This window comes from Alnus glutinosa, chromosome 7 (assembly GCF_958979055.1).
Source record: "Alnus glutinosa chromosome 7, dhAlnGlut1.1, whole genome shotgun sequence".
NCBI classification, from domain to species: domain Eukaryota; kingdom Viridiplantae; phylum Streptophyta; class Magnoliopsida; order Fagales; family Betulaceae; genus Alnus; species Alnus glutinosa.
Genome location: NC_084892.1, coordinates 5,306,878 through 5,320,696, shown reverse-complemented (window position 1 = coordinate 5,320,696; position 13,819 = coordinate 5,306,878). Strand labels below are relative to the sequence as shown.

Below are 13,819 nucleotides of genomic sequence, written 5' to 3'. Positions count from 1 at the left end.
TATTAAAGTGTCCGCTTTCTCGACACCCATCCATCCCAAATACAAAAGCTATTCTATTACTATGTTAATAAAGGAGGAATAGAATCTCTCCATTTCGGACATGAAATTTCAAGTGATATTGATAGAATCCTGATAATGGAAAGGCTTGTGTTTCTATTGGTTAGGTATCAAATCTAACAAAAGTTATGAATCGCGAAATATTTAGATGTTTTTCATTTATAAATACCATGGCTGGCACCCCTTAACTGGACGGAAATTTCCCTCAAACTAGTTTATAAGGAGTGCCAACCATGGTATTTATGTCCCCTTAACTCAACTCCATGGAATATCAAATCATAAAAATAACCAGGGTCACTCATGAAACAAAAGGAAGTCACTCCGACCTTTTAAAGACATGATGATAACAATGCACTATTTTCAGCTTTCTCGTTCTCTCTTCTACAAGTATGACCGAATAAAGAAAATGGAAATGAGCAGATTGTACACAGGTTCTAGTTAGCAAAAAGGAAGTGTTACGAAATTCATAACCAACACATATATCTTTTTTCTACTAGTATCTCACAACGCCTTGGTTAGTATAGTAAGATTGCCTATCTTGATGGATTTTTTTACAGAAAAAGCTAAATGTTTGATACCTCAACCCAATATCCTGTTAGAGTTGCTATGCGGGGGGACATCTCAATCAGCCAGGCTTTGTAAGCTTCACAAGCTCCGAGCAACCTTTTCATACAAATCACGGGGCCAATTCCTATTCAAATTATTAGCAAGAAAGCTTGCAATCTGCAAAGACAAAAATATTCACCCATCATTAAACAAGAACAGCACATACCAAAAACCATTTCTACATTCTCCTAGTTACCCCCCCCCCCAAAAAAAAAAAAAAAGAGAACAAAGCTCTCAAACATTGAAAGAATAATGGAGTTCCATGACACATCAGCAAATTAACACGACTCACTTTTATGAGCATCCTTGAATTCCATTTTGACAATATAAAACAAAACAAAATAAGTGCCCTTCAAAGTACAAGTTTTAAGCTATCAAGTGGCTATAAGCAAAACAATAGTTGCAGAGTGAAAAAATAATGGAAAGATAGCAGGAGAATTTTATTCACTTATTTCAACATACCTTAGCCCTCAAAGCACGAAGTGATCCATCAGAATCTGTCACATTGTCCAAGCAAGTGAGAGCAACCTTCAGAAGGTCTGGTACACAAGCTTGTACATGAAGAGATAAATTCTGGAACACATCAACAGTAATATCTGGCGCTCGTGGATCTAATGGGAGAAATGGAAGTTTGGCAACTTCCCTTAAAGCATCTAGATGATGGCCCATTATTGCTAACTTGTGGATTGACAATATTGCCTCAAGTTGTCGTAACATAGTTTGCTGCTCCAAAACATGCTCTCTCTCTTGAGGACTGCACAGTAAATTCAAGAGATCTTTAATTGGGGAAAACATTAAATAAAATACGGAGTACATAAATGTAAACCATGACATACATAATTAACAGAAATCATAGATGATGGCAGTTAACAGTTCAAGATTATTAAAGATTCAGTCATATTTTTCTAAATTTACTAATCAAAATCGACTTTGTGATCAAATGTGAAGGTCCCAGTAATTCAAAAATACTAGATTGAAGCCAAGAAAATAAAATATCAAACTAATTGTCACAGAAACCAAAAAAAATAACAAATAAAAAATAAAAGTCCAACGAAGGCAGCAGCAACATAACTCACAAATAGCTTCAGGAATAAATTTTAAACAAAAATTAATAAAAATTAAAGCAAAAACTCCATTAACAATTTTTGAAAAATCCAGATATTTCAAAGAGGATTTGGAATTTATTTTTAAAATTCACTGTAATGGTGAATACATTCCTAATTATGAAAGTATAACAGACAAAACTCAATTTTGGCCATTTTAGTCAACTCGAATGAGCGTTGGTGCTAATTAAGCAGGGGTCAACTTGAGTTCTATCACTCATTTGCTTAATAAATTGAACCAGGATGTAGTTAATGACTCTATACTATATCAATTCAAAATTGCGTCAGAATTTTAAATCCATTACAGAAAATGAGCTCTTGAATTTAACGCCCCTAACATCTCAGAAGGTTCGTCTTAGCTCAAAACATTTTGCCTCAATCTATCATTGACCTTAGGTGACAAAATACAAGAACAACCTTGCCCAGGACTAGCCACAAACACCAAGAAGAAGAACATATTGAAATGCTGAGTATTGAAATAACCTGACTTCAGGATAATATCTGTATGTCTCCAGTATCTCATTGCCAGAGTGAATGAGGCCAGCAGTCCGGCTCTCGCCATCTAATCTACCATGTGAGAGGGCACATATTGCTTCAGAGAGGCACTTATTGATGGTATCCAGTGCCATTGAAAATGCCCCAACTCTCTTCTGAATTTCTATAGACTGAATTTTCATCAAAATGTAAGGGACAAAGCAAGACCAAAACATAAAGTTACAAAACAGTGAAAGAGGAAATGAAATTAGTTGAAGCAACACCAATAAAAGAAAGAAACATTAACAGTTGAAGATGGCAGAAGCATGAATTAAACCATGAATAAGTAAAATTAAGGGGCAAACAGAAGAAAGTAAAGATGTTCGAGACATAAAGATGTGTGTAAAAGATGTATTTATAAGAATACCATTCAAGATTTTTAACCAATATGAAAATGTCAACAAATAATTACATCATGGAGTCATTCCAAGTTCATTTTAACAAGGAAACGTTGTTCACCTACGAGTCTGAAGAATAGTAGAGCCATGAAGTCAATCCCGCTCCCAAAGGTACTAGCACCTTTTGCAGATTAAACATAATATGGCCCACCACCAAGATTAAGGAGTAGAATAAGGAACAAACATAAAGATCCTATAAGGCTATCTGAAAATCACTAATACTAAGGTATATGAGGATATAAACAAGTCACAATTTATTCATAATAAACTCCAGAAATAAAGAAATTGAATAAGGAAAGAAATTAAGATTACTTTGTCATAAAGCCCAGCTTCCTGACACTGGCGAGCAGCTTCAAGCAGAAATTGATGTCTTGCTTTCGCATCAATCAAAAACCTTCCTAGTTGACCTTCTTCTCCAGTACCCCTTGAACCCAATAAAAGATAGACCCCACCGTCCCGTAACAACAGCTCAGTAAGGAGTTGCTTCAACATCAAGCTTCTCTGCCTTTGCTGATCCACATTACCTCTTCCTGTCCATGACAACTGTCCACCACCTACTGCAGAAGCAGCTTGGGCATAATATTCTAATGCCATTGATAGATCACCGTGGCGTAAATACACAGATCCATACTGCCTAATTATGCTGGATGCCTCAGCATAAGCATCCATCACTCCCAGTTTTTGTCCAGCACCAGCACCTTCAGAAAGGACAGCATGGTCTGCTAACACAATCGACATGTGGGCAGCATCAATGTTATATCCTTCATCTCCTGTTTCCTTTGACCAATATAAGACAGCTGGTAGCAACTGGATGCTTAAAAGCAAAACATAAGGGTATACCAGAGGGTCCTTTCCATTTTTGGTATAATATGATGGATCAAATTTGTTCAGGTAGACCTGCAAATCATCCAAACTGTATGGTACCAATCCCTCATTCTGAATAACAGATGAGACTCCACTTGAGTAGTCTCGTACTGCAGACAGTTTGAACCATAAGAAATCCTCTATAGTATTGAACAGATTTGGTAGATCTCTAAGCAGGCGGTCAATTTGCCTGCGAGAACCGGATATGATAGCATACAACAACAACTTTTTCTTGTCATACGCAGCTCGTCCAACCCGATCACCCATTCGTAACATTTTCTCACACTCGTCTGATGCAGCGACTGCAGTCTCAACTGGCACCATCCCTCCAGTATTGATCCACTCTGCAAGCTGTCAAAAAGGAAGAATGACTAAGGTTAAACAAAATATAAGGTAAAATACACCAACACTCACTGTTATTTGCTATTGACACTCCTTTAAGTTTCCAATTTTTCTACTCACAATCCTAGTGGTATCCCGTTGTCCTAATCAACTAATTCTATCATCTTCTCGATTTAATCATGAACAAAAGTTATTCTCATATGACTAATGGAATATCAAAGGGAGGGTTGAGTGAGGGTTAGGGTCACTAGCATCGCAGCTAACTAATTACCATCAATGATTTTAACAAAAGGAGAATCGAAGTAGTTGATCAAAACAATTGGAAACTATAGGAGGTTTGATTGGAAAAATTGAAAACCAAAGGGTGTTAATATTGCATTCAATGACATAGATATAGGTTCATTTTACCCTAAAATAAAGTCTTGTCAATAACCAGTGAACAATATATACCAGGGGAGCAAATTGGTGTGAAGCACGGGATGACAGAGCCACATTTCTTGCTTCATCATAATATCCAGTCCTCAAGCAAAAATATATCTGTCACACATAAAGAACAGTATTTAGTAAAAAACAAAGTTATTCGAAAGTAGGGAAAAAATAGTCTAAAGTAAAAACTAAAACAACATAAGTTTAACATATAAAGCAATCAAATCTATCACAGAAAAAAAAAAGTTCTCAGAAAACAAAAGGGAACTGGTAGCTTCTGTTCCACGTCTATTTGTGCTTTCATATGGTACTGCTCTAGCTTACTATTTCAAAAGTAACAGACCCAAGATACACTAAAAACAAGTCAATACCTCCTTTAAATTATATCTAAAAATAACGGCCAGTAGAATGTGGACCACAGTTCCCAAACAGCCTATGTTGACAAAGAGAAAAGAAAAAAAAAAATGTGCAAAGAAGCAATTCAACAATTGAGATGCCTCTGAATCTGATTTAGTTACACTCCTTTAAAGCAAGATAGCCTTTAAGGACTAGAAATTGAAGTTTCAAACAACTTCATGAGGCTTTAAAGGAGGAACTAAGGGAGACCGCAGCCACAAAATCTATTTGAGAAGTGTGATGCGAACCATGTAGATCATAAATATCACATGCACAAACTACCAGTACCAGGACACCTTACTTTTAAGTTCTTCAAATAATAAATGAACATGCTTAATAGTTTAAACATGACCAAATTTAGCAGTCATGCAACAGATTACTTCAAAATTTGACATCAGTCATTGATTGGAACTTGTGAATTGCATCGCGTATTTGAAACTACTCAGCTTTATACATAACTTGAAATCTGAAAAAATTTGAGAACCCATGAAAAAAAAAATATAGGGGCAGAAGAAAACTTTCTTTCATATCATAAATGAAAACAAGTAGATTGATTAACGAAATGCAAGCTAGATTACAAAATAAAATTATAAGTATTCAAGACCTGCTGCCAGGTGGTATCAACAGGAGGTTGTCTACGAGCATCACCTGCATCAAAATCCAGAACTCCATAATCCCTCAAACGAATCTGCACAAAAATAAATAAAATTAAGACAACATAATTAATTTTTGTCAGGACGATATAATACGTCTTTATATGTGATTCCAGAAAATTCAATGGCAACATGCTAACAAACCCGAAGAAAGGCGCGGACTCTTTGCAAATTTCCAACAGCCCCACCAAGAGCAGCCTATATGAGATCAAAAGATGTTCACAAAACATGAGTGTAGAAATAACCAATGCAAATATAAGCTTTGAAACAACCATTTCCAAGAGATCTGTACTTTATGTTTTCATACATATGTAATGAGCAAGATGCTTATGGAAGTTTTTTTTTTTTTTTTGGGGGGGGGGGGGGGGGGGTTTGAGCTTTTTAATCATTACCAAAAGTAAAGTGAATATGAACAAGCAACAATAGATTAAGCGTTCAACCAATGAAGGAGAAGCAATAATCAAATAAACTAAAAGATCTATAACAAAACACATAAGTATTCATAACAAAATTCAGTTTGGAAATGTTAACATCAGCATTAAAATAATACGATACCAGACAAAATTATAACCTGTGCAGGATGACTTTGTATTGTATCCATGATATATTTCTCATGCCCCCATTCCAGATGGCGCCTTGCACCAATGATTAGTGACATCTTCTTTGAAACATTATGTTGCATAGTTGAATCCTCACCCATCAGCATCTGTAAAAAATAAAATGTGAGTAACTACTTGTATTAAAAAGAGAACATTACATATAAAATAAGAAGCTCACAGCCTAGAATATATCAAACAAGCTAAGCGCAATGTTAGAGGTTACACCTGAATGAGGTGCCATATCTTCTGCATGTTAACAGATTTTCCGCTAGATCCCTCAACACCCAAACTTTCATAAGCACCCTTGAAAGCTGTAGCAGACTAATAAAAAGAATAAACAGCAAGTATATCATTCATATAGAAAATATAAAATACACAACAAAGCCAAATTTGAATTAAAGAACCTGTCACCTAAAGTAAAAGCCTAACAAACACATAACAAAAGCCAACTTCAAGTTAAAAAAATCTAAGATCGAAAGTACAATGAAAGAAAAAGGCAATATAACTTAACAGTTTGATGTATCAGAAGTACAGATATGCAGCAAACTGGATTCCTAATAAGTGTTAAGATGACAACATCTCATGTTCAATTGTATTTAAAAAAAAAAAAAAAAAAAAAGCAATCAGGCCACTCGAGCTTAGATGCCTTTCAACATGATGTAGTAATAATTTAAAAGGCAGTAACCATCCTTACCTTAAATGGTAAGCCACGCTCCCTTGCATTGTTCAGATTCTTCACAACTTCAGCATAGACAATTGCCTTTTTATCGAGGATAGGCTTGTTTGCTAGAGGTATGAGATCCATGCTAGATGGACCAGGTGAAACTTGAGAGCTAGATGCAATGGACACTGGTTGACCAGGATGAGAACCCCCAGAGCGGGTTTCAATCATATTAGTCCTGGGTAATGTTGAAATTCTGCTTAAACTCTGAAGAAAATCGCGTTTTCCCTTTTGCCAATCTTCCTGTTATTACAAATAAAACCATACACAGCATTCAAAGCTCAAAGCGCAATAAGCAAGGAAATCAACTCACAATCAGGGTTAAAAAGCCCAGTACACAAAGAAAAATCCTAATAAAACATGTCGGATGGATGGTCCAAAATAGACACTCCATAATGAAAATTTTGAAGCTAAAATGCAACTCCAAGAAATACCTACAAATGTGTGCGCGCGCGTGTGAGCGAGCGGAAGTATCATGTCCAAATATAAAGAAACAAACCCAAAAATTTGAATAGGGTAAAAATAAGTCAACCTGTAAAACTTTCATCATGTAATCATTAAAGCTTCCGAGATTATCCTTCTGAGCTTCCTGAATGGCTGAGACCATTGCCATCTCATGAACCTGAGAATAATTATCACATACACCATTATCAAGATACCAATATCAAACACTCTCAAAAGTGCAAGTGGAAAGTGGCTGAATACTCTGTGAGGTACTCAAAAGAAAGCAAATGCATGAAACCAAATTAGAATAATCTTGGTCAGGATAAAGAAGCTGTACTGCAACAGCACAATCAAACTGCACGTTCATGTTGGAAGGGGGAAGAGGCCAGGGGGTGGAATGGAGAAAGAGACAGACAGTAGTTTAGTTATAACAGTTCTAACTTTTCATTTGCAAGTAGACAGATAGGTGAAACAACACTTCGATATGATAGCCAATTCAAGTTTATTAGCTATCTATAGAAAGATGTATCAAATAAAAGTTAAAGTTGAAGATTGAAAGAAAGTAAAATTAAAAGAAATTTAAAAATAAAAATAAAAAAATAATAATCTGATAGAGAATCAATTATTTCTCAAATATCCCAATAAATCTTGCCGTACTGCTTTACCAAAAGCCATATTGATGCAGTGGAAATAATGAGATGCATGAGGCCTTACAAAATGTTACTTATGGAAAATAGATGCATCTCTGATCTTGAAACAGATATGTGAATATATGAAGAATGACTAAGAAAGAAGTTTTTCCAAACAAAAGATCCCCAGCACTTTAATCTGGGGCCCCAAGAGTGCTAATTCTGAACAAGTTCACATGACCCAAAGGGACATTAAATGAACATGCATATAGGCAGTGCAGATTGAATAAAAAATGACACATTCTAAGCAGCCTTTGTTTACATCACCAGGCATTTGCGTATGACTTCGACAACTAGATTCCTAGAAATTACAACGAATTCAGATTTTCCCCCATTTTCAAGAAAAATCAATCCTACCTGTGTATGAAGTCATTCACATCACCCCCACTCTCCCCCCCCCCTCCCACCCAAAAAAAAAATGGCTAGGTCCCCCATAGCATTTGATGAATGGAGATTGGTTTTTTGGTTAGGGGCCACATCAAATATGCTTTGGGGGATGGGGTAATGAATAGAATTACTCATTATTTATAGTTAGTTCATCACTAATTCTAAATTTAAAAGCTTCACAGGAAACCAATTTTGTTAAGGGTCCTAAACAAATGGAAAGTACAAGTTAGGGGTACTAACCCCGCTTCATAACATATTAAACAAACTTTATTACTTAAAGCAATGAAAGAAATCTTAGGTATCAATGGCAAGATAGCAAGAGCCGGTTACACTGGAAACTTAATTGCGTGGAACAAGAAGGTTATGCCCATCTCCTTTGACCAACCATTAAGTGGTAACCTACCATCTATAGCTAGGATCATCATCATACCTAACGAACTTCCATAATGCATAGAATTTTTATTTTTTTTTAAAAAAAAAAGTACATGTATATGAACAAGACCCAACCCCCCCCCCCCCCCCCAAAAAAAAAAAAAAAAAAAAAAAAAAAACTTTTTATAGAGCAGGTCAAAACACCCCCAGAACAAGCTGGTAGCTGTGTTCCTTGCTCTTGTTGGTCAACTGGTAGATTTTCAAGAATCTCTTCTAAGCCTAGAACCAGAACTAATTTAAACTTAAACTTTGAATTGGTCTTCAGCCAATTCCTAGTAAATAATCTGTAGCTTATTAGTATATTTGAAACTAAAATATAGAATATGAGCATCATCGTGTATTTAACAGAGCAAGTCAAGCAAGATAGCTGATGAGCATTGACTCTTTAAAATTAGCAGTACTACTGAGCAAGTAATGACAGACACGTAATCATATCAGTGGAGGAAATAGCTATCCAAAAAGTCATTTATCTATACCACCAGTAATTCTGGTCTTTAAATCATGTTAGCACCAAAGTTAGAATGCAAAATAAATGTACAAGCACCAAACGCACGAATAGTTATACGTGTTGTATTCATAACATACAATTCATAACAAAATTTGACAGGCAAACTATTAAAGTTTGCATCCCCAACGTAATTCATAATTTTCAAAGCAGTATCAGCCAACCAAATACATATTTCAGGCCATCTCACGTAATTTGAAGCAAATAAACATATCAAATTATCTTCAAAGCGATCCAAAAGCTAAAGAAATTCAAAGTACATGATAGTAGGCATAATGATGATGGTCAGGGACAAAGCCAGGAAAACCTCTAAAGGTTTGTTTTTTAAAAAAAAAAATTGAGGTAAAACAACAAAAAAAGCCCCTTTTTTCTTTATTCCAGTTGCCCCCCTCCCCAAAAAATAGATCCAGTGACAGTAAAAAATCTAAGCCAGATTCTTAGTGAAAATTTTTGAAGAAAAAAAAATTACCTGCTGCAAATACTCTTCGACACTTGTTGCTTCAGCAGGGAAAACATCCTCAAATGTTGTCTTCACATAAAAATATAAGAGAAGAAAATAAAGATCAAATAATATGCAAAGAGATATCATAATATTCATAAAAGAACAATTATATCAAGATTGCAAAAATAAACATTTAGACAAGGCAAAGTAGAACCATGAAAGCAAAAGTAACTTGAGAGTAACAACTACTATGATAGAGATTAAATCAAAAGAATGATAAAACAAAGTGCAAATAAGACCATGGATTTCTGTCTTGATAAGTAATATCATACATGCAGTATACACAGAGGGTATGAGGAAAAGCAGCAACTTTTAAAAATTATATAGCCCAAAGCCTCTAGACATTTATGGTTTTAAGCATATTTTATCTATTCTTATATTTTGAAATCAATAAAATTGATGTTTTGCATTTTAATTCACATCTATGAGCTTGTCTCAGTGATTTGCACTTGAAGAAAGTACTTCCCCAGTCACTATATGAATCCTCCCTCCTATATCACATTAACATATTGTATGAACCGGGGCTAAAATTGTCAAATTCACTGGCAGGAGAATGAAATTCATGCATTGAGTAGGTCATATCCATGTACTCAGCCAGATTTCATTATAGAGTGTGGAATCTGCATATTCCTTGCCTTCTACAACAAATTGTGTATCCTAGATATAAACATGGATAAGAACTATAAGAATTTAATCTTATTCAACATAATAGGAGATATCTTTTATAAATTATTCTTTTATATATTTTTACTTGTTAGTTTTCTTTTCAATCAAATTTATTCATGGTGTTCAATACCTACCTAAGATCAAGGTGGGAAAAATCTTTTGAAAAATTTACATCTAAAGCCACTCAAAACATGTCGATATATAATTACCATATGCAGCCAATAAGGCTAGGTTATAAACATTAAGTAGAATGCAAATAATATTTTACCTTCAATTCAAAAGACTTCAGATCCCGTGCAAGTTGCTCTGCATTTATTCCCTCACGTGCAAGAAGCCTGTAAATGCAACAACAGAGATAGTAGATATCATTCTAATCTTTTCTTGGCAACAAAATTGTAAATTCAAGTAATAAAACGTGTGAGAGTTATACAACAAGAATCATAGAGGAACCTTGTGGCAGCAATAGATTGAGAAGGAGCCTCAGCTCGCACGGTTTTTGCTTTGAGCTTCTTAGATAATGCTTCTAACTGATCTAAGTTTCTCTGAAATAGATATAAATCATTCATTAACTCAGAAACAAGGAAAAAAAAAAAAAAAAAAAGAAGAAGAAAGATGCATATCCACGCACAACAAATGCCAGTTTCTTTCATCTACTACTTATTTTTTCTAGGAATACCAACCGATGATTTTTTATGACAATAATCCCCAATTTCTTTTAGAAATATCTACCACTCTTTCTTTTTCTTCAGTAGCAATAAGTTCCATATGCAGGAAAGGGACCCTTAAGCTTTGTTTAGATAAATTAATATTTTTTTGATCTAGTTGACTGCTATACAAGTATCTGCCCTGGTTTGCACGGAAATATTTCCTTACTGTGTCGGGGGGCATAGAACTAAACAAAACACTCAAAGTTTAATCATGTTTTATTGAGTTTTGCCTGGTATCATAGGAAGCAACAGAGGATTTCTTGTACCATGCTGACCGGTTGCTGGAGAATTCTTGAAGAATTTTTTTTAATAAAAAAAAAAAAAAAAAGGATCTTGGCCACAATAATGACTTATTTCTGAAAAGTAATCAACTCAACTGGTCCAGACAAAGACTTAAATTCGGCTTCACTGACTCTTTTTTAGTATTATTATTCAAATGTCGCGAACAATTATATAACAATTAATTCAAACTTCAACTTCGTTACCCCTCATGCATTTTATTAGCAAACAAACTGAGCAGAATCGGATGTGAGAGATGAACCTGACTAGTTGCATTAGGCTCAGATGAGCACAGATTTTCTAAATCCTTTTTCTTAGTTTCTTTTATTTTCCTGCATTTTCTCCGATGGAAAAAAAGGTGCGAAAAAATAAAAATTAAGTCTAAAATTGTATTCTCAAATCTCGAGGTTATTATAAACTTTGTCTAGGTTTTAATATCTTTACTTTCCCGTCATTCCTCTCAAACATTGAAATTTCAACACTCTTTCTCTCTTTCCGTCTATTTTTCAACATTTTCTCGGAAAGCAAAAGGCGGTCTAGAGTCTCTAGACTGAACAACGGACAACACGATCACTTGAACATTAGTATTTCACGAATCTTCGGCTAACAATAACTTCCTTGCTCCTTCATTTTTCTCAGCAAGCAAAAACTCAAGCCAAAATTCAAAATGTGAATTTATTCTTTAAATTTTCCTACATTTTATCGGGAACCAAACAGAAAAAATGTGAAAGAGAGTAGGGTGGAACCTGAAGAGGCGGGAACTGAGCGGAAGGACCGGATTGTTCGAGAAGCTTCGTGGAGGAGTGGAGCAGGTCGGTCCAGCCACTGAAGCCTTGCTCGCTCGCCATTGCTAATACAACTACTACTTTTTAGCTCTCACTCGGTGAGACTGTGAGAGGGAAAGAGGTTTTAGCAAGCCCTAAAAAATTTAAAAGGTGTTCCTACATTGTCGCTGGAGCTACGCTACCCAAATGGCGCGGGTCGGGTTAAAAAATAAAAAGGTAAAAATTTACAAAGATTCAGGTACATACTTTTGTAAATACTATTAAATTATAACCAAAGCCTAAATGTTTGTAATTTTTTTCTTTTTTAATACTAAAAAAATGAGAATTCTGAGAATTTTGACACAAAACCGTTAGCATTTTCTACTAAATTCTAACCAACAGTAAAATTAAAAAAAAAATTAATTAATTGGAAGAAAAATAAATTGAATTGAGAGTTTGGGTCATCATGTTGGTTACCACGGGTGAGCAGTTGGAATAATTTTAGAATAATGAAGCTTAGAGCGTATAGTTTTGCAGCAACCAATACTGAGGACTGAGGTAAGGGAAGATACGTGTATATTTTAGGAATTTTATTAAAAAAAAAAAAAAAATGCAGAATCAGTCTATATAATTTCATCCATTTGCAATTAGCTTTCTAAGGTATACAAATTGGCTAGAAGCTCAAAACAAGTTTTTGCACCCAACTTATATTTAAAATTTTGACAAAAACGGTTAGTGTCACGAGAACACAATCATGTTGCAACATGTGTCATTTAAAATTATATGTTTTCTAGAATATTCTACACAGATTCATAATCAGAGAATTCGGATCCCTTGCATCCGTCCGAACGACATGATATTCCATCCGGACGCTCAACTGTCCAAGCATCATCCGTCCGAACAACGAGAACTTTCCTTCCAGACCTTCATCTGTATTGAGAAGCTTTGAACTGTTCCAGCTTGCATCCGTCCGGATGTCTCAGCAGCACGTCTAAACGTCGTTCAGTGTTCGATCAGCCATGAGATTTCTTTCCAAAAACACAGATATGGGAAGACAGCTGCAACCATCCGGTCGATGTGTATTTCTGTTCGGACACGCTCATTCATAAGGCAAGTCGTGCATTCAAAGTTAAATCGTCTGGACTACAGTCTTCGTGGTCCGGAAGCTCAAGCTTCATTTATGGAAATTGCGTGCATCAGATCAACTGTCTGGACGACAGCTGTTATAGTCTGGACGCGCCAAGCCTTGATATGAAAATTGCGTACAGTTAAAGTGCGATCGTTTGGACGCTAGGGCAACATCTTCCGAACACGGCTCAATTCAATAAAGAATTTCAGCGAAATTTGGAAAGCCAATCGCACAGTTGTCCGCCGGACGTTTTATGTCTACCGTCCGGACGGCGCCTAGGAAAACCTAATCAGACGTAATTTAGGTATTATGTAGCCTATAAATAAAGGCCCCTAGGCTTGAGAATTATAAGAATTCGGTATTGAATTCCGTAGAATTTAGAGAACTATATTTTAGAGTTATTGTGCTGAAGCGTCCTCTCTGAAGCTGTTGCTGTGCTGAACCGAAATCTATCTTAGGAATTGGCCATAAGGTAAATGATTCCATTGAAAACCCCTTCAAGTAGGTGACTTGGTTGGGAGACATTCATGTTGGGTTACACGTCAGAGTTCAAGGTACGACCACTGCATAAGGGTATGTGAGTACTACTGCTTTGTAAGTAGCTTTGTCTTCTGAA

At 35.5% G+C, this 13,819-nt stretch overlaps 1 protein-coding gene across 1 annotated transcript; it reads right to left on the bottom strand.

Annotated features, from left to right (window-relative positions):
* Positions 1 to 358: 358 nt before the first annotated feature.
* Positions 359 to 12,222, bottom strand: LOC133873037 (nuclear pore complex protein NUP93A-like). The gene is made up of 15 exons (XM_062310749.1): positions 12,057 to 12,222; positions 10,775 to 10,866; positions 10,593 to 10,659; positions 9,626 to 9,685; positions 7,232 to 7,321; positions 6,673 to 6,942; positions 6,204 to 6,299; positions 5,951 to 6,085; positions 5,524 to 5,577; positions 5,331 to 5,414; positions 4,355 to 4,441; positions 3,011 to 3,913; positions 2,250 to 2,431; positions 1,126 to 1,417; positions 359 to 780 (listed from the first exon to the last, which is right to left on the bottom strand). The coding sequence occupies exons 1-15, from the start codon at positions 12,156 to 12,158 to the stop codon at positions 703 to 705; spliced, it is 2,592 nt and encodes an 863-aa protein (XP_062166733.1). The 5' UTR covers positions 12,159 to 12,222; the 3' UTR covers positions 359 to 702.
* Positions 12,223 to 13,819: the final 1,597 nt, after the last annotated feature.